The sequence below is a fragment of the Stegostoma tigrinum genome, chromosome 3 (genome assembly GCF_030684315.1).
Source record: "Stegostoma tigrinum isolate sSteTig4 chromosome 3, sSteTig4.hap1, whole genome shotgun sequence".
Classification (NCBI taxonomy): domain Eukaryota; kingdom Metazoa; phylum Chordata; class Chondrichthyes; order Orectolobiformes; family Stegostomatidae; genus Stegostoma; species Stegostoma tigrinum.
This window is the reverse complement of record NC_081356.1, coordinates 69,008,200-69,030,326: the sequence shown is the minus strand read 5'-3', so window position 1 is coordinate 69,030,326 and position 22,127 is coordinate 69,008,200. Positions and strand designations below refer to the sequence as shown.

Below are 22,127 nucleotides of genomic sequence, written 5' to 3'. Positions count from 1 at the left end.
AATTCTTCCCACTTTCTCAAATTCCAGGGCATTGCCATGGGCACTCGCATGGGCCCCAGTTATGCCTGCCTTATTGTCAGAGCACTCCCTCTTCGGTACATACAGGGGTACTGCTCCCTAAACCTTCCGCTGTTACATTGATGACTGCATTGGTACTGCATTCTGCACCAAGGCTGAACTGCAGCAGTTCATCGACTTCACTAACAACTTCCTCCCTCCGCTTTGTTAACCTCTCCATTTCCATTTCTGATGACAGCTTATGGACCAACATTTACTACAAACCCACAGACCTTTTATAGCTACCTAGACTACATATCCTCCCATCTGGTATCCTGCAAAAACTCCATCCCATTGTCCTAATTCCTCCATCTCTGTCACAGTTGAGGAGATGTTCCAATCCCAAACATCCCAGATGCCTTTCTTTTTCAAGCAATGTTCTTTTTACCCTCTCCGTCATCCAGACAGCTCTCCTCCAGACCACCTCTATTCTCCGGTCCACAACTCTTAACCAAACATCATCGCCCCCAAAGATAACAATCATTGGGTCCCCCTTGTCCTCACTTTCTACCGCACCAGCCTCCACATCCAACATATCATCCTCAAACAATTCAGCCAATTCCAATTAGAGCCCACTACCCAGAACATCTTTCACTTCCCACCCCTCTCTGCCTTCTCCAAGGACTATTCCCTTCTCTACTCCTTCATTCACACCAGACTCCTATCAACCACTCCAACACCATCCCCCCATCCTTGGCTCCACTTTAAAGGTCTGCAAGGGTTCACATTCAAGATACATACATTACATATAAACTGATTTGAATGGAGCTGTTTTTGTAAGGTGTGTTCAGGAGGGTTTCCTAACGCAGTACGTTGACAGGCCGACGAGGGGAGAGGCCATTCTAGACTTGGCGCTCAGAAACGAGCCGGGGCAGGTATCAGATCTTGTGGTGGGAGAGCATTTTGGTGATAGTGACCATAACTGCCTCACATTCTACATAGCTATGGAGAAGGAGAGGATTAGGCAAAATGGGAGGTTATTTAATTGGGGAAGAGGAAACTATGACGCGATTAGACATGAGTTAGGAAGCATGGACTGGGAGCAATTGTTCCATGGTAAGGGCACTATAGACATGTGGAGACTGTTTAATGAACAGTTGTTGCGAGTGATGAGTAAATATGTCCCTCTGAGACAGGCAAGAAGGGATAAGATAAAGGAACCTTGGATGATGGGAGCAGTGGAGCTTCTTGTGAAAAGGAAGAAGGTAGCTTACATAAGGTGGAGGAAGCTAGGGTCAAGTTCAGCTAGAGAGGATTACTAGCAAGCAAGGAAGGAGCTCAAAAATGGTCTGAGGAGAGCCAGGAGGGGGCAAGAGAAATGCTTGGCAGAACGAATTAGGGAAAACACAAAGGCATTTTACACTTTTGTGAGGAATAACAGAATGGTCAAAGAAAGAGTAGGACCGATCAGGGATAGCATAGGGAACTTGCGTGTGGAGTCTGAGGAGGTAGGGGAAGCCCTAAATGAGTTTTTGCTTCAGTCTTTACGAAAGAAACGAACTTTGTAGTGAATGAAACCTTTGAAGAGCAGGTGTGCATGCTGGAATGGATAGAGATAGAGGAAGCTGATGTGCTGAAAATTTTGTCAAACATTAAGATTGACAAGTTGCCAGGCCCGGACCAGATTTGTCCTCGGCTGCGTTGGGAAGCGAGAAATGCAATTGCTTCGCCACTTGCGAAGATCTTTGCATCCTTGCTCTCCACTGGAGTCGTACCTGAGGACTGGAGAGAGGCAAATGTAATTCATCTCTTCAAGAAAGGAAATAGGGAAATCCCCGGCAATTACAGACCAGTAAGTCTCACATCTGTCGTCTGCAAGGTGTTAGAAAGGATTCTGAGGGATAGGATTTATGACCATCTGGAAGAGCATGGCTTGATTAAATGCAGTCAACACGGCTTTGAGAGGGGCAGGTCATGCCTCACAAACCTTATCGAGTTCTTTGAGGACGTGACTAGAAAAGTTGATGAGGGTCGAGCTGTGGATGTGGTGTATATGGACTTCAGTAAGGCATTTGATAAGGTTCCCCATAGTAGGCTCATTCAGAAGGTCAGGAGGAATGGGATACAGGGGAACTTAGCTGTCTGGATAGAGAATTGGCTGGCCAACAGAAGACAGCGAGTGGTAGTAGAAGGAAAATATTCTGCCTGGAAGTCAGTGGTGAGTGGTGTTCCACAGGGCTCTGTCTTTGGGCCTCTACTGTTTGTAATTTTTATTAATGACTTGGATGAGGGGATTGAAGGATGGGTCAGCAAGTTTGCAGACGACACAAAGGTTGGAGGTGTCGTTGACAGCATAGAAGGCTGTTGTAGGCTGCAGCGGGACATTGACAGGATGCAGAGATGGGCTGAGAGGTGGCAGATGGAATTCAACCTGGATAAATGCGAGGTGATGCATTTTGGAAGGTCGAATTTGAAAGCTGAGTACAGGATTAAGGATAGGATTCTTGGTAGTGTGGAGGAACAGAGGGATCTTGGTGTGCAGATACATAGATCCCTTAAAATGGCCACCCAAGTGGACAGGGTTATTAAGAAAGCATATTGTGTTTTGGCTTTCATTAACAGGGGGATTGAGTTTAAGAGTCGTGAGATCTTGTTGCAGCTCTATAAAACTTTGGTTAGACCGCACTTGGAATACTGCGTCCAGTTCTTGTCGCCCTATTATAGGAAAGATGTGGATGCTTTGAAGAGGGTTCAGAGGAGGTTTACCAGGATGCTGCCTGGACTGGAGGGCTTATCTTATGAAGAGAGGTTGACTGAGCTCGGACTCTTTTCATTGGAGAAGAGGAGGAGAGGGGACCTAATTGAGGTATACAAGATAATGAGAGGCATAGATAGAGCTGATAGCCAGAGGCTATTTCCCAGGGCAGAAATGGCTAACACGAGGGGTCATAGCTTTAAGCTGGTTGGTGGAAAGTATAGAGGGGATGTCAGAGGCGGGTTCTTTACACAGAGAGTTGTGAGAGCATGGAATGCGTTGCCAGCAGCAGTTGTGGAAGCAAGGTCATTGGGGTCATTTAAGAGACTGCTGGACATGCATATGGTCACAGAAATTTGAGGGTGCATACATGAGGATCAATGGTCGGCACAACATCGTGGGCTGAAGGGCCTGTTCTGTGCTGTACTGTTCTATGTTCCATGTTCTATGATGTGCTCTGGTAACTTTCTCTTGAAAAATGCCTTGAGTATTTTCTAAAGGTAACTGGAATAGCAGAGCATGTTTTTAATGCTCCAGTAAGAGAATCATCTAATTTTAGTTTGAAATGATATTAAATAAACTGGGAAACTTAAGAGATATAAACAGGTAGAGACCACACCATGAGGTTAACAGGATGACAGGATCGAGCATGTGGAGGTCAGTATGTATCACTTGTGCACAAATTATATGATCTGCAAAATAAACCCCTGCTTACTTATATTTCTAAACATAGATGCTGAAACAATGATTTTGTGCATACCACACCAGTGAACCCTATCTCAGATAATTAGTTGCAACAACACCAGCATTTATATAGCACTGTTAATATAATAAACTAGGCTAAGGCACTAATGATCAATTTCTGTATTATTTATTGTAGGTTGGAGGTAAAGTTTCTAGTTGGAAATTCATTAAAAGCAAGAGGTGTAAGGTTTTAAAGGATAGCATTGTTACTGTTGGGGAAAACAACCCAATGTATTCCAGAAGTAGCTTGCCCCTCTTGTAGCTACATTTGTATTTACCAAAAACAACAAAATGTGCTGGAAAATCACAGCAGGACAAGCAATATTTCACGCCAATGAACGACTTTCTTTCCTTCAAATATGAGACCAAAGTTGTAAACAGTCTAGTTTATTCTCAAACAGTTGCCAGGAAAAGCGTTCGGGCCAGTAACTAGTGAATCGTGTTTGGAGCGGAACACTAAGATAGCGGCATCCGTCTTCCTGATATTTAACTGGAGAAAATTTGAGCATTGAGCATCAGATGTCAGATGAAGATTCTGGGACTTTAGAAATAGTGTAGCAGTCAAGCGTGATGTTTGTGAAATAGCATTGTGTGTGGTCAGCTTTGTGGAAACTAATGCTGTGTTTTTAGATGATATCACGAGAAACAGCATGTAGGTGGCCAAGGGCAGATTATTGACAAATCATAGAGTTTGAAGAGGTTAAAAATGAACTTGCAGAGGTTTAACATTTTAAACTACATCTTTTCCAAAACTTTCCAAAGAACAGATTGAAGAAAAGGGCGGAAAACTTTTTAACTACACAGCTCTCTGTTGCAAGAGCAGCCCTGCAGAATTATGGGATATCCTACAGCACTTAAACATCAATTAATCTCAAAGGGTAACCTACTGTTATGTAGGCAAACACAGCAGCCAAACTGCTTACAACAATGACAGGTAATCAACTATTTTGTGTTTTTTTTGGAGGTGTTGATTGAGGGATCAAGGAGTTGGCAAGGACAACAGGTCTGCTGGTGCCTTAAACTGATGATCAATCATACAGCCCTCCCGATTTTCCTTCAGACTTCAATACCATTGGTTCCATTTCCCAAAGGCTGCAAGTTTGAGCCAATATGTATTTTTAAATGAGCAAATGAGTTTATACTGAATCTAGGAATTCACTCAAGAATGCAGCCAAAGCTGGATTTAAATAATTTAATGATTTGTCTGCAGCTGAGTAAAAAGTGAGGAAAGTTGGACTTCATTTTAAACTTCTGGCTTAGATTTAATAAAGAGTTTTTGCAGGTGCAATTTTTAACTGTTCAAGTTATGTAGAAACTTAAAAAGAAACGATATTGCTCAAACAAAACAACAGCAGAAGTTGCTGGAGTAACTCATCTGTGGACAGAAAACGGAGTTAACGTTTCTTCAGAACATGAGTGCAACAAGGAAAAAGTACATTGAAAGCAAAATACTGTAAAACCTAAGTGCTGAAAAATCTCTGCAGGTCTGGTAGAGAAACAGAGCTAACATTTTGAGTCTGACGTAACTCTTGTTCGTAAATGAGTGTGAAGTCTATTCTATTTTGATTTTGGTGTCTCGTGCTTTACAGGAAATTAGTCATTTCAACTTCCTGGAAAGGAAGCAAAGTAGTCGACATTCTAAAAGCATCAAATTATTTCCTCCCAAGAGATGTCACATTGCATTGCTGCAGCTTATTTTGCAAACAATTTTGACATGTAATAGCGAATACATGGAAAATAAATATACTTGCAGGGTATATACCAAACCCTCTTCGCTCTCACACACATGCACACAGAGAGCGAGAGCGAGAGGTGGGGGGGTGGGGGGGGGGGGGGGAGAGAAATGAGATAAATACTCTTCTCCAGTTGAGAATTTACATCTGCAGCCAAAGATCAAATTATTGGTTTAAACTTAACAGTAAAAATTAGACACATTTTCCCAAAAAAAATTATGAGGGATAGGCCCACAATTGGTATTGTAGATATATTTCACAAGTCATGATGATACTATGGCGCAAAGTTCTCAGTAGGACTACCAAAAAATGTTTAAATAAAGCTACAAAATAGTCTTTACCTACAGTAAGAGTGAAAATCTCATGGGACTACCTCATTAAGCTGCGTTATTCAATGTTGGTCACATCTGAAGTACTCAGCTACTCTATTTATCTAGTAATTTACACTTACACACAATTACTGATCATATTTTCATCTTGCATTAAAAAATTAGCTGGGAGAGTGATTCAAATGGAATTTTCTAGGATTATTTCATTCTACACTGGAAAATATTATTTTAGAAAGGTGTATAGTTTTCTCTAGGTTGAAAACTACTACATTATGTTACATTTATCACAAATAGATTTATGCAATTTAATGAAAGCAATATATTGATGGTGCAAGAATTCCCAAAATAACAACAGATGAGCCTTTGAATGCAAATTATACTGGTTTTCACCTTCCATTCCACCGGGATGATCCTCTGTCATTTCCAGCTCCAAACATGTCCTCCCCTTCCTTCCACTGTTCACGTTTCACAGGACGCATTCCCTCCACAACACCCTAGTTCAGTCTTCCAAGACTCTTAAAGCTCCCTCACCAACATCCTCAGCACCTTCCCATGCAGTCGCAGAAGGTCTAACACTTGACCTTTCACCTCCTCCCTCTTTATTGTCCAAGGCACCAATTTCCAAACAAAGTAGCATGTTCCTTGTACTTCTTTCAACGAATCTATTGAATCTAATGGTCACATTGCAGTCTTCTTTACAACAGTGAGACCAAACACAAATTGGGTGTCCACGTTGTGGAACATTTTCACTATGTCAGAAAGGCCCTGATCTTCCAGATAATAATTATTTTCAATTAACTACTATGCTCCTTCATTGACATTTCCATCTCGGACCTGCTCCAGTGTTTCAACAAAGATCAGTGCAAGCTACAGGAACAATACTTCATTTTCCACTTAGATACTTCACAGCTTCTAGGACACAACATTGAATTCAACAATTTCAGAGCATGATGTCTATCCTCCATTTTGATTACAATCCAAACCATCATTTCCTGGCTCTTTTCACTTCTAAAGTTCTATCGGGCTCAAAACGTCAACTCTGTTTCTCTCTCCACTGGTGCTGCCAGACCTGCTGAGAATCTCCGGTATTTTCAAGTTATGTGCGATTTTATGCTTTGTTCCACTTTAGTAACATACTGCTGTCTTCAATTCCTTGGCTTCAGATACCAGTCTGCATCAGAGATGGATTGGAACTCATAACAGCCATACAATACTCAGCTAAGTTAGGACATAACAAGGAGAATAATTCCAGTTCTCCAGTATGCACATTTAAGGATTTCCTCCAAGACTGGGAGAAGGGCCTAATGAAAATTTAAATGATGATTTTCCAAGTGATGAAGAATAAGGCGACTCCTCCCACAATCCACTTTGTCTCCTTTCTCGAAGACAGTGCCTGGGGACTGCAGTATCCCTGGGGACTTTTTCTCTGTCCCAGATTTTCAGGGACATTTGAGTGAGTGGGTAAAGGTCTGGCAGATGGTGTACAATGTTGATAAATGTGAAGTCATCCACTTGGTAGGAATAACAGTAAAAAAGACTATTATTTGAACAGCAAAAAATTGCAGCATGCTGCTGTGCACCTGGGTGTCATGGCTGGTTTGCAGGTACAACGGGTAATTAAAGAAAGCAAATGGAATTTTGTCCTTCATTGCTAGAGGGATTGACTTCAAAAGCAGGGAGGTTATGTTACAGATAAATAAGGTGCTGGTGAAGCCACACCTGGAGTATAGCATGCGGTTTTAGTCTCCTTACTGGGAAAAGGTTGAACTGGCACCAGTGGGACTGCAGAGGAGATTCACTAGGTTGATTCTGGAGTTGAGAGAGTTGACATAACGAGGAGACACTGAGTAGACTGGGATTATATTCATTGGAATTTAGAAAAAATTAGCAGATATCTGAGAAAAACAGATAAAATTATAAAGAGAATAGATAGGACAGAAGCAGGGAGGTTGTTTCCATTGGGGGGTGAAACTAGAACAAGAGGGCATAGCCTCAAAATAAGGGGGTGCAGACTGAGTTGAGGGGGAACTTCTTCACCCAAAGGATTGCAAATCTGTGGAATTGCCCACCCAATAAAGTAGTTGAGGATTCCTCATTGAATGTTTTTGAACTTAAATAGATAATTTTTGAACAGTAAAGGAATTAAGGGTTATGTGGAGGTGGTGGGTAAGTGGAATTGAGGCTACAAAAAGATCAGCCATGATCCTACAGAATGACAGAGCGGGCTTGAAGGCCAGATGGCCTACTCCTGCTTCTGGTTCTTATGTTCTATTCAAAGAAGGTGACAGGTAAGCTGTGCTCCTCCAAGTTTGAAAATCTCTGCTGGAGCCCTGTGTATTCCTGCGCATTTTCCATTCTCCATGTGACTTTTGGAAGCTTCAGTTTCTGCCACATGAGGTGGGAGTCCAAGATAATTGATAGTCGAGGGTGGGGGGGGGGAGTGATATCCACAAACATATCCTCACCAATAATTGTATTACAGTTTAGTAGTTCGTTGAGGTGTTTTCTCTATCTGAAGCTGGTATCTTCTCCCTCAAAAGATGCTATCCTTACTCCGCACCAGTCTGAGGCCAAGGGTGTTGGGTCTGTAGTTTGCCTTGATGGCACTAAGAAATCCTGGGTGTCACGTGAGTCAGCAAGGAATTACAGCTCCTTATTTTTCCTCAGTGCACCACTGGTTCTTGATTTCCCTTGTTCTTCTTTATAACTCTGCCTTTGGCGTTTGAAGAGTTCTTCTCTTTGCCTCACTGGTGATGTTGTTTTGCCAGGCACGTGCTTAGGACACCTAAGTTCTGTCTGCCGAAACAAATGGTCTTCATCCAGCTCAATGAGGGGAGGTCAAAAGAAACATTTCAAAGACTGCCTGAAGGGTTCCCTCAAGAAATGCAATACAGATGTCAACGCATGGCAGACCCTCACTCAGAAGAAACCGACTTCGAGGAAACCCCTGAATGAAGGGACACATTTCTTCAAGACAACCAGTTACCAAGAAGTACAGAAAAGCAACCAGAGAAAGGAATGCCAACAATCTATACGTCAAGTACCACCATCACTTCCTGGAAACACCCACCAAATGCATGGTTGGAGATGTGGCTCGAGAATCAGGCTCATCAGCCGCACATGGACTCACTGAACCTATGGCCAGTGATATCAAATTTCCTGTCATTCCCTGTAGAAGTTACGTTAGCAATTTCTGCCATCAAGAACTCAAGGGAGAGGATTACGTTTTTATAGCAACAATTTTTTTTAAAATCTGTTCAACAAAACAAGACCACAATTGAATAATTTCAAAAACATCAAATTTTATTTCCCATCTTGGATGTTACTGTTGGGAAAGAAATACATGAGTTATCGAATCAGCAGAAAAAAAAAAGTGATTTGTTGAATTTCGCACAACTGAAAAGTGAAAGAGTATATAAAAGCCCATTTCTGATAAATCACAGGTGCAGTTATTCCACATCATTCACATGATTTTGTTCCTCTTCTGTAAAATAGCCTACTTTTCTTGTTTCATCGTGAAAATCTTGATAGCTGCAGAAATGTTGGTGGCTCTCATCACTCAAACTTGATTCCTTGGGCAAGAGGAAGTTCCTTGCTGTAGTTGATGGTGCTAAGGAGAAACAAAGACTAACTTGCAATCAATGAAGCAATCATTATCTGAGGCAAGGAATTTTTCAGAAAAATCAGAAAGATCCTCAAACTAATGTAATGGCAGTCATGGGCTAACTCTGGACATAGTTACTTTTTTTCTGCCCCTCTATTTTAAAAATACTTTGAAGGAGGTTTATTAATTTTGGAAGAGACATTACAGGTCAATGGCGTTACTGAAGTTTGCAATATCTCCTAGAAACGGGGGCTTTCTTATATTTTGCTTTATTTTGACAAAAACAAAAGTTGCAATAACAAAGAAAAGCAAGAATACTTTGAGAACAGTTTAAAATGTGAGACGTGGTAATATGTAGTCAATAAAATGTATAAAGTGCTGGGAAGGTTTAAGTATTAATTAGCATCTTTACCGATCTTGAATGATTTAAAAAAAAAGCTCATGTCGATATGAAATTCCACAAGCTAAAAAAGTGAAATTGAAATATGTCCTGAAGATTAAAAACAATTGACTAAATGCTCTTAAAAAACAATCCAAAGAAAGTTAAGACAGGTTTGTTGTTCACTAACGTCAGGCTTTTAACTACTGCATACACTATCCTTGGAACAAGTCGTTTTATGAGATGAGACTTCATCATTGCAAAGTCCTGATCCAGAAATTCTACTAAGCAAAGTTTCACAATTGTTTTACTGACACCTATAGGTCAAATCTGCATTTACACATTCAGAATAATCAAGTTACGTTGATGTAGGGGCTTTAATGTAGAAAGCCACCTATTTTCCACTTAAGCATCATGACAAAAATCGGACACTGGCGAAGGAAGTCATAAACAGTAGAGGCTCAGGGCTTGATGAAAATTCTGGGTTGTAAGGAATGTCTTCAAGAAAGACGGGAATAGAAAAGTTAAGCATTTCATCTTCAAGTGGAACATTAAGGGGAGGTGACGGCAACCGAGCTTGGGGAAGCACCTCTTGAGTGAAGGCAATTGCATGACCTTACACAGGACACATCTTGAACGGAGGGACTCAAGGTCAGCCCACAGTAAAAGCCCTAAACAATGCCAAGCCTTGGCCAAACGGTTAAAATGTACTTCAAGATCCAGGCCGGTAAGCCATAGTTGCTGCCGGCATGCGGATGACTTACTGGCCAAGTGGCAGCCCCACTAGGCCCAAACTGAATTAGAGAACTCATAGGCTGATATCCAGCAGAGTGCACACCATGGAAAGTCCTCCTTCATCTGGTTTGGAACAATTAAATTGCTTAACACCCGCCAAATCAAAACCAATCAAAATAAACATCTGGTTAGATTGTCACCCAATTCTACTGGAGGTCAACACTGGAGCAGCCATTTGAGCAATCGCAATACCAGTCCTTAAGAAACTTCGCACTGGACTCCAAACCTTAAATCAGCGAATGACTTCAGCGAGGCTGAGAACCTATATCTGGGACCCTTTACAGATTAAGGGTACAACTTCAGTTCCGGTCTCTTATGAGAGGCAGCTGTTTCAGTTACCACTGATTGTAGTAAAAGGCTCAGGCCCAAGGCTGATGGGGCAAAATTGGTTGACAAAGATTCACCTTGATTGGCTCAATACGTTGCAATTAGAAAATGGCTGCCTGAGTGAAGTCCTAACTAAATACCCGGAATTTTTTCAGGAAGGCCTACAAACTATCAAAGGAGCCAAGGCCAGCTTGGCTGTTGACGAGGAAGCAATTCCAACATTCTGCAAGGCCTGCGCAGTGCCATTTGCCTTATGGGCAAATGTAGAGGTGGAAATCAGGAGGCTAGAAAGTAAAGGAATCATCAAACCAGTCTGGTTTGTGGAATGGGCAGCACCAGTCATACCGATTGAGGCCTGAAGGACTGGTTCACCTTTGTGGGGATTTTATACAAACAGTAAACCTCTTTTCTCAGTTGGATCAATACCCAATCCTTCACATAGAGGATTTATACACAAAGCTGGCAAGAGGACTGTCCTTCGTGATGCTAAACATGAGCTATTTGGACTTGCGGTAGATGAGGATCCCCAGAAGTATGTTCTAATTAATACCAATAAAGGTTTGGCCAATACACAAGACTGTCATTCGAGGTATTGACAGCCTCTGCCATTTTTTAGCGGACGATACAGAACATTTTACAAGGTCTACCCCAGGTCACCATTTATCTAGATGATGTGCTAATAACAAGGAAAACCAATAAAGAGCACTTAGATCTTAGACGTTTCTCCCAGGTGGGCGTTTGCCTTAGAAGGGAAAAGCATGTCTTCCAGCACCCAAGTGACCTACAAAGTCGACAAGACTGGGTTACACCTATTGGAAGATAAAGTGAGGGCAATCGAAGATGCCAAGGCTCACACGTCTGCACCAGACCTTAGCTTTTTCCTTCGGCTGGTCAATTATTACGGAAAGTTCATACATAACCTGGCAACCTTTGCATCAGCTCTTAGAAAGGGTCACCTTTGGAAATGGTTACGTACACAAAACCGAGCTTTCAGGGAAGTGAAGAAACAGCTATCATCTTCCGCGGTGTTGGCACACTACAACCCCAAGCGTAATCTGGTGTTGTCATGTGATGCCTCCCCATGCAGCATTGTATGGCCCAGTGAAAAGAAATACCCAATAGCATATGCATCCAGGATTCTGGCTAATGAGGAGTGTAAATACAGAGATGGGGAAATACAGAGAAGGAAGGTTTGTTGGCCATGTGTGGAGTTAGGAAGTTCCACCTAAACCCTTATGGGCATAAACTGTTAAAATAACTTACCAGAAACCCATACTACATTGGCCTAAAGATAACAAGGCAGTGCCGCCCATAGCTTCAGGCTGAATTCAGCAGTATATTAAGTGCATATAATTACAAGTTAGAACTCCATCCGGGAGGCCAAGTCGCAAACACAGACAGATTGAGCTGCCTCCCGCTGGTAGATACGCTACAGGTGGTACCACCACTGGAATTTTATGGGCACACTTGCAGTCACAGTTGACAAAGTCAGACTTTGGATGCAGGAAGATCTGGTCCTGGTGAGATTAAAACAGCTGGTGGTGATAGAGGAAACCAAAAGGGTCATCACAATCAGAATTGAAATCTTTTTAGACCCAGAGAGACCAGGTACTAGTACAGGACAACATATTATTATGGGGAAGTGACTGTCCCAACCAAGAGTCACCACCAAATACTGTGTGATCTCCACCAAGGTCATCCAGGAGTTTCCAAAATGAAGATGTTGCCAAGGCATTACGACTGGTGGCCAGGATTGGATACAGACATAGACGCATTGTTGGCACAGTGCCCAGAGTCCCAACAAGGTCAAAAATTACTTCCAGCAGCTCCCCCACATCCATGGGAATGGCCAGGTAAACCCTGGGCTTGGTTACAGGTCGACCACACAGGTGTTTTCGTGAGATCAATGTTCTTAGTTACTGCAGATACTCACACAAAGTTGTTGGATGTGCGTAGAGGTCATTCATCAAAACTCAGGGACAACTGGTGAAAAACCACGCACATCTTTTTGAAACATACAAACTCCTCATTTACCAGCAGGGAATTGATTATTTCCGCTAACCAAGAGAGGTAGTTTACTTTGGGGGCAAGAATTGACGTAAGAACCACAGGAATAGCCTTGCATGGGCAAGAGGCGTGGTCAATGCAAGAGCAGGTCCAAATGATGTATAAAGATCCGGTAGGTGATATGGTCCTGAACAAGCACATGGATCATACCAAAGTTGCAAACTCGCAAACTGAGCAGGAGACAAATGTGCCCGGCTCCTCGATAGCCTTTCAGATTGTTCTGGAACCTGTGGGTTCTTCCTTTCCATCAGCAAAGATACCTCGGGATCTTAGATGGACATGGCAGATGTCACTGCTTCAATGCTTCTGCTGCCTGATGAAAAGAACGAATTTCTTGCGAGGCACTCCAGACACAAGAGGCAAGCTAATGTGCATTAGATGCTGCAAATATCAGGGGCAGAGTTGGAGGCACCTGACCCAGTGCTAAGACACCCCAGAGGAGGTACAAAACAAAAAGAAGCAGACTCTGTCCTCAGGCTCAGAGGGAGAGGGATGTAGTGATCGTAATGAGATCAGCCAGGGGAACCTCACTGAATGTGAGTTCCCTGATTGGCGCTGTTAATCTGGTCTAATCAGGAAGCTCTGGCTGACAACATAAACAGGAACGTCAGAGACTGTGTTCACTCTGACAGCCTGCTCTGAGGAAGCTGAACCAATGTTAAGTGCGATGTGTAATCAAGGATGACTGGGTGATGTGATATCGGTCTCTGCGGATTCTTTCACATCTCTTGTGCATGGGAAAATAATGGTCACAGTGAGTACATAACCAATCTCTTTGGGATGATTTTCTCAGCCTCAGTACTTCATGAATAGCACCAGTCTCTTGTGGACCAACTCTGCCTGTGGGCAAGTAAAGGAATTCTTATTGCTGTGCTATATCTAACTTCACCTCAAAGCTGTACATTAACATCATCTTTAATAATAAAAAACTAAATGACTCCTAAAACAACGCAGGCTTGCTGGGATGAATGACTTGTTTGCTGTACTTTCCACGCAGTTCTGTATAACCACAGGGGAATCCAGCAGGGTCAGGGCAATATTGCTGGGCTTCAGGCCTTAAATCGGTGGAGCAGTAACAAAGCAATTCTCTGGGGAGTGAGTGACGAAAAGATGAACTACTTTTAAATATAAGAGACTGCTTTCCACAGTCTTTAACAATGACACGAGGAGGATAGGCAGAGCTCTTGAGGGATTTCCAGTTAAGCTAATGTATTCAAAAGATTTCCTTTTAAAATTATGCGGCAAGTGAAACCATTATTTGAAAATTTACACTTTACTACTTTGGATTAAACCCTGTTCGTTGAGCTTGCAGCAATGAGATGGAGGAGGAAAAGGATCGCCAAAAAATATAAATTTTTGAATTATCTTGTGGAGTGGTGGTTTAAGATCAATTTTTTGATGAGAGCATATCCAGCCTCACTTCTGGTGTTTCATTGGCATTTTGCCAGTCAGTTCATTATGATTTGCTGCGGCTTTACAAATTGCAAATTGGGCAAATACTTTGCATAAATTCACTAACCATACAGTAGACGAAATATATCTCTGTCTCTGCCTACTTATCTGAATGTAAATATAGCATTTGAACATTTGGCACACTCAAGTCTAACACCCGCAAATTCAACAATACATTTTATTTCAAAGCATGGCTTAAAAAAAAGGCAAATGTAAAGAAACATTTACACCAAGGGAAAATGCTCAATGCTTTACTGATGCAATAACCAACTTTAGGTGTACCCAAGAACCTCTGCACAAGAATTATCGAAGTGATACATGAAGACAAGCCCACAGAGCCGGTGGTTTACAGCAACCTAATCAATAACAGACTGATTTTAGCAGTAGAAAAATATATTGAACTTTATATAACACTCCTGTATAGCACCACAGAATTCAGCCTGGTGCAAGGATCATCTGCTGGCTTTTTCTAAATTTCTGTTTTAGAGAATAGAGCTCAGATTTCTAGTGTCAAGGACATCTACCAATTTACAGATAAACCTAAAATATGAAGTTTTAAGTTCTTCAATATGTTTTTATAAAACCTCTGCTTTATTACCTGATGATATTCATTCTAAGTAACAAAGACTAACACATTTACGTACCAGGTAGACCTCCTCATATAGTGTTTCCAAGCATCACTGCCAGACTCTCTACCACCACCAGTGTGTTTTTCTCCACCTAAAAACATGAGAAAAAACAACAGTATTTCCATTTCCTTAACTTTAAGTCAAAAATAACCACTTTTAAGAGGCAGAAGTGTCTCGTATCGTTAGCTTTTGCAGGGATCAACAGCATAATTGTGCAACAAAGGTTGAGGGGTTTAACTGTAAACCATTCCTTGCCCCCTGATGTGCAAAAACTCAGATGAATTTAGATCAGACGGCAATTTAACATGTTAAATTGCTGAAATAGAACATGTTCACTGGAGGCAGCACAACGGCAAGGCAAATAACTCTTCCTCAGGTGACGGGAGCAAGGGCTATGCAATTGAAACCATAGCAAAGTGGCTCATTATTTCTGTTCTCAATTCATCTTGGCAAGTTTTCATAGACCTCAGGAAACAGCAGAAGTAGAAGGAAATGTGAAAGGTTGAACACATGAAGGGAATGCATTTACAGCATTGCTACTGTGCTCGGAGGTGGCAATGTTTCTTCACAGCCCCACTAGCAAACCTTTACACAACCACCTATCTCTACATTCTGTTGACACGCCTCAGCCCTCCCACTATCAACACAAAACCAATATTCTCCTCCAACCTCTCTGCAACCCACATACAGACTACAGAACATCCACTAATCATCATCGCCTGTTGTGATCATGTTTTGACACGCCATCCCAATGCCTCATAACAGTTAACCTAATAATCACGAATCATAATTGCCCCGGGCTGTGGCCCTGTCCGAGGGCCCAACAAAGACCTAAAGCCCAGCAACCAATCAGGCTGGTTTCAGGAACAGAAGTTGCTGGATGCTCAGAAGGTCTGGTTGCATCTGTGAAGAAACAAGTCAGAGTTAATGTTTCAGGTCCAGTGACCCTTCCTCAGAATTGACGTTAGCTGAGAAAACATTGGTATATACGCAGAAAGTAGGAAAGGGGATGGGGTAGGGAATAAACAATAGGATCAAGCCTGAAGAGACAGAAGAGCAGTTGGATAGACAAAGGAGTTAATAACAATCTGGTTAGGAGTGTGTGAATAGTTGTAAATGGGGACTGTTAGTGACTAACAATTGGTAGTGTGTAATGACAGGCCATGTGATAACAAGGCCTGATGTGAGAGGTAAGGGGTTAGGACCCGGGAATGCTCAGGCCCTAAAATTATTGAACTCGATATGGAGTCTGGAGTGCTGTTGGGTCCCCAAGCTGAAAACGAGGTGTTGTTCCTCCAGCTTGCGCTGAGCTTTGCTGGAACACTGTAGCAAGCCAGAGACAGAGATGTTGGCCAGAGAGCAGGGTGGTGCGTTAAAGTGGAAGGTAACAGGTAGCTCAGGGTCATTTTTGCGAGTAGAAATTAGATGTTCTGGCTGGTTTCAAGGCAGGGATTCTACTCAAAAAAGACAACACTACTATAAAGTTAAAGCTACAATGAGTTAGTGGCTACAACTCGAATCTTTTGCTCCAAACCCCTGCCCATGAAACAATGGGGTCAAAAATTCCAATGGAGCATCCTTAAAAAGGTTAGAGAGCTACCAAATCACTGGTGCTGCTGATGGAAGAAACGATAGGTTTCTAAGAGGTGCTGGTGAAGATCAAGGTTCTCGCCATAAATAACAGTTTCAAAATTGTTTTGGAAGCTACGTCTCGAAAACGTGTAAAGATTGTCACAGCTCCGAAACCTGAATAGCCATATTTAACGTACTTTGACTCTGCATCTTCCTAATGAGAAAAACTTTGATTTCCTTTATTGGAAATCAGTATGTGGAACATTTTAAAACAAGTTTAGAAACTTCAATTTAACAAGTCAAATTCCAGCTTTTTAGGGGGAATAGACAAGTTTTTCCTGGGGCTGTCGATGTTTTCCAGGATATATGTAGCCCTTTAGATACCATGGTTAAGGAAGTTACAAAGTGACCTGTTTTAAGGGAAGGAGAACAGTTGGAGGTTATTTTTCACATTAGTAATAATGACTTGGATAGCAAGTAAAATGTGGCTCTGCAATCGTAGAAAATTAGCAAGCAAGACCTCATATGTAGTAATCTCCAGATTACTGCCAGTACCACACACAGATATGAGCAGAAACAGAGATTACTACACGTGAACAACAGCTGCAAAAGTGGTAAAGGAGGGAGGGCTTCTGGTTCCTGGGGCACTGGGATTGGTCCCTTCAAAGATGGAACCTGTGCAAGATGGAGGGGTTGTACCTGAACAGCGTTCGGACAGAGTTGCTTGCAGGGGTGTTCTGCGAGCGCCATAGGAAGAACTTTAAACTACTCAGCAGGGACGTGGGTTCCAGAGCAAATATTATAGAGGAACAATAGGGTGCATGAAATACTTGGAGAAAAATAGCACCAAAGGACTGAACATTTTGTCATACAGAAAGTATCATAATTACTTGAGGTAGGTTGCATGGAGCAGAGGATCAGTTCCAGGCATTCGTTGTTAGTATGTTGATAGATTGCCCATGAACTGTAAAATTTATGCAGGTTTATTGCAGCTGCGTAAGTTATTTAAGTAGAAGTAAACTAATATATACTCGACCTGGTGGTTATTATGCAACGTATTCCAACATATTTTAAGATTTCTTCAGTTATATAACATGTATACTTTCAAAATTATTCTTACTTTAAAATCCTGTGACATCAAGTATCATTCAAAGAACAAGGTAAAATATACAAAATCATTACCAAAAGCTCCTCCAATTTCAGCACCACTGGTTGGAATGTTAACATTTACAATTCCGCAGTCTGAACCTTTGGGTCTGAAAAAAAATAAAAATTTGTAATTTAGTAGGACTGAGCCACAAGAAACAACATGAATATTCTGAATGTTACACCAGAAGATTCCTTTTGATTTCAAATTCACTATTTGCATAGTATGCGATTGAAACCATTTCCAACTTTAGTCTGCTGCATTTTGCACGTGATTTGAGCAAATTCAGACATGAACAATTTGAACTCTGAAAGACTACACATTCGCAGTTACTCATTCAGTATCATATAAGAGCTGATGAGCCAAATGTAAGTGAAACTTTAAAACAAAAATCAGATGACACGTGGGCTACTACAGTTCCAATCATTTACTTCTTTTTTCCACAACATAGAAGCCATTACTCCAAAAATAAAAGAAAAAATGAATGTTTATGCTTAAAACCAAATTGTAGTCAAAATTTGTAAGTGGGGTGAGGGGTAGAGGAGAGCAAAAACAAGAATAAATGGGAACATTGTCAAAATAGAACAAGAAACATTTGTTCTTGTGTGTCCAGCCAATGGCAAAGAGCTGTGTAAGTATAATACATCTGACACCCACACATCTATTATTTTTTAACCATTTTCTCAAGAGATGAATAAAAATTATTACCCCATCCAACGAAACATTCTGCCGACATCCTTGGTGAAGATGCTACTAGATAGCCCCTGTTTAACTTCATTGTTCCATGCAAATACTTCGACTTCCGACTGTAAAAATAATTCAGCACTCAGAAATGTAAAGCAGTGTAGAACAATTCACAACACAAAACAATATACTGACACCAAACAGTTGTGTGTTATAAATTAATACAGAATGGGGTGCAAGGCTTTTGCGTGAGCCACTGCACCATAACCAAAATGTTCCACAAATTCTTGTGCAATTACAAAAAACCCAAACAAAAAACTGTTAGAATTCTTCAATTGAAAAGACTCAGTATTTTACTTCAATAGAGCCAATAAAGAATAAATTGAGATGATGTAAAAGGTTCACCTATCCAGTGCTCTGTCACATTACATTTTAAACATAAACTTTTGCTTTACCTTAAATTTAAGCACATACAAAATGGGAGCAAATGTCTCAGTGTGAACAATTGATGCATCATGGGGAAGTCCAGTCACAATAGTTGGTTCCACGTAGTTTCCCGGACGATTAATCACCTATCACAAGACAGCAGCAATCAATATTAATAAACCTGTCACTGCTCTTTGGCCCTTAAATATATTTACACTAAGAAAACAAGAGGATTCGAACTTGAATTAAAGCTCAGACATTCTTCATTGGCATCACATGCAGATGTCTGTTAATTCAAGCTGAATCAACTCAATAATAGTGAAATGAGTCATGACCAGAAGGAACCTAGTGTAGCATCTTAGTGAAACCTACAGGGTAGATTGATCTTAGTAGGATAATAGGTTGGCACAACATCATGGGCTGAAGGGCCTGTACGGTGCTGTACTATTCCATGCTAATATCTGGAGATTGTATTGGCCTGTCTCACTTATCTAATTAATAAATACGGTAAATTTTCAATCCTCATCTTGCTGACTGTTGTCACTGCACCATACCTCTGCAAAGTCCTACAGAGATGAATCCTTCCGACTCAGTGTTCTCTTAACCCATTTCATTCTGCCACTGCAACAAAGGACTTACATTTCCACCACAAGCCACAGTGCCACCCTGCTGTTTGGCCTGTTCCACTGCATTCTTGTACATATCCACTGCCTGCTTAGTGTGGAGAGGGCCATATAAAGTAGTAGCTGAAAATAAATTTTAAAAAAATTTAGTGTACTTGCACCATACAGCAGTTGAAAATCTGGAACATGGTTGCTAAATTTTCTGATATGGTACCTAAAACAACTTTGTTCCAAACATCAAGAGTCAACCCAAAGCAAAAAAAAAATCAGCAGAAATCAATCTACGCTGCATACAAGAATCCAATTTTTGTAAAAACTGAAAGAACAGCGGATGCTGTAAATCAGGAACGAAAACCGAAGTTGCTGGAAAAGCTCATCAGCTCTGAAAAAAAAAAAATGTGAGGATGGTCACCGGACCGGAAACATTAACTCTAATTTTTCTTCACAGATGTTGCCAGATCTGCAGAGCTTTTCCAGCAACTTCTGCTTTTGATTCATTTTTTGTCACAGGGTTCAAATTCACAACCAGCATTTTCAATATCTATGCAAGAACGGCAAAACAAACAAAAACATTTTAGCAACAATTCTGATTTTCCAAAGTTCTAAGGAAAAGTGTAAGTCTTATGAAAACAACATAGGGAGGTGTCTGATAGTATTGCCTGTTGTCAAATTTTAATTACCCTTGTCTCCCAGTGTATTTGTATCACTTTCCATTACTCCTTTAGTTATTATGCTGAATTGTAAATGGTTTGCAAATTTACCTCAGTGGTTTACATCTGTGCTTCTACTAGCTGATGCTTGTGGTGCCACAAATTTCACTCTTGAACATTCCTATCTTAGCGGTCAGCAGTCTCTCTCTGCAGCCATGTGTATTTAGGGGTTCCCTTTCTCAGGGACCAGTTTGTACAGCGTTAATGGCACAGGTTATCTTTACTGTCGCAAACATTGCAAAAGGCGAGATTATAAGTATCACCAAAAGAACTGCTTGCTGAAATTCAAAATCCCTAGGCTTCTATCGTTAGCTTTTCCGAATGGGTGCCAAGAGGTGGCAAACAGAACAGGCAACAAATTGAAGCTGGTAGTCTGCCAAAAGAAGTTGGCATCAAGTCCAAACTATGAAGAGGAAGAGGACAACCAAGGAGGGAGAGAGATATAGCTAGTGAGGTGCTGGAGACTGTAGGTAGACGGCTTCTTGTAAGGGAATCAAACATCACAGGATTAACTATTAAAATGTAAGTGGAAACAAGTAGTACAATTACACCATATTTGTAATCTAATCTTAACTATAGCATTACTGCATAGTCACAACCTGAAATGGGCATGACAGAACAAAGGTGAAGATTTTAAAAAAAAATTCAGGAATCATGGCTTTGATCACAGATAGCAAAAGGAAACGACATGCCTCCTAACTGTTTAATATAGAAGGTGGACAAGTTAAACACATCCACAAGACTTGTCTGAGCTTGGCATCAAGTTTTTTTTATTGGCAGCATGAATGCTGCTCCTGCTGGTTTCAGCATTAATGTTGGTTTTAAGCTTCTTGTCACAATCGTATCCCATTTCTCCATTTTAAATTTTCAATGACCAATTTGATTCTGTACTGTATTTAAACTTTCTAAAGGCACTTCATAAGATGCTACACGAAAGGCCACTGTGGAAAATTGAAATTCATGACAAAGGGATAACATATTGGCACAGATAGACTTGCTAGATAACAAGAAAGCGTATAGGCACTTTTATTTTCTTGCTAGCACGCTATAACAAGTGATGTGCCACAGAGATCGGTGTGCAGCCTCAATGTTACACAACTGATGTGACTGACTTGATGAAGGGGCCAAAGGCATGGTTGCTAAATTTTCTGATGACACAAAGTCAGAAAATAAATGTAATGAAGAATAAAGAGCCTACACAAGGATATAGACAGATTAAGCGAGTGGGCAAAGATCTAGCAACTAAAGTTTAATGTTGAGAAAATACAAACTCATCCATTTTGGCAGGAAGAGCCAGAGAAGTAGATTAGTGAAATAGTGAGAGATTGCAGAGCCCTATGATGCAGACAGATCTGGCTGTCACAGTACATAAATCACAACAGATTTGTTGTGCAAGCTACAAAAAGCAAGTAAGAAAGCTAAAAGAATACTATTTTTTAACACAAGAGGAACTGAATACAAAAGTAGGGAGGTTATGCTTCAGTTTTACAGATCACTGGTGAGACTGCATCTGGAATACTGTGCACAGTACTGGACACCATACTCCTTAAAAAAAGGATACAAATGTATTGGAAGCAATTCAGAGAAGCTTACTAGGCTACTGTGGAATGTACATGTTTTCTTGTGAGAAGGTCAGACGTGCTAGTTTTATACGAGATGAGAGTTTGGAAGAGATGACTTAATCAAGCCCGTAAGGTCCCGAGGGCTCTTGACAAGGCAGAAGTGGGAACAATCTTCCCTCTTGTGAAAGAATCTAGCATGAGGTGTCACCATTTGAAAATAAGTGGCTGTCCATTTAAGACACAGCTAAGGAGACTTAATGTCTCAGAGAGTTGAGAGCCTTTCAAAGTGTCTTCTTCAAAAGGCCATGGAGTCAGAGTCTTTTTAAGGCAGGGTGGATATACTAGATAGATTTTGAAAGCCAGGACAGTTGGAGGCAGGGGGTTAAGAAATAGGTCAGAACATAGCGTATGCAGATCAGCATGATCTTATTGAAAGGCAACAGCAGGCAAAAAATGGCTTAACAGCCTAATTGTGCTCCTTATTCATATATTTCCTAACATCTAGTTCTGAATTACTTTTAATTATCCTCACAAGCACTGAATGTTTAATCAAACTATCTCAAGTCTCCTTGCTCAGTGATATTCCTGAACA

General features: G+C 41.1%; 1 protein-coding gene across 1 annotated transcript in view; it reads right to left on the bottom strand.

Moving 5' to 3' along the window:
• Positions 1-8,840: 8,840 nt before the first annotated feature.
• Positions 8,841-22,127, bottom strand: part of aldh7a1 (aldehyde dehydrogenase 7 family, member A1) — a 54,867-nt gene continuing 41,580 nt past the window's right edge. The window contains exons 13-18 of the mRNA XM_048526973.2: positions 19,280-19,386; positions 18,670-18,786; positions 18,239-18,336; positions 17,566-17,639; positions 14,827-14,902; positions 8,841-9,168 (exon numbers count right to left, since the gene is read on the bottom strand). Of these exons, the coding sequence (XP_048382930.1) occupies positions 9,114-9,168; positions 14,827-14,902; positions 17,566-17,639; positions 18,239-18,336; positions 18,670-18,786; positions 19,280-19,386 (527 nt within the window). The 3' untranslated portion in view covers positions 8,841-9,113. The remainder of the gene's footprint in view (positions 9,169-14,826; positions 14,903-17,565; positions 17,640-18,238; positions 18,337-18,669; positions 18,787-19,279; positions 19,387-22,127) is intronic.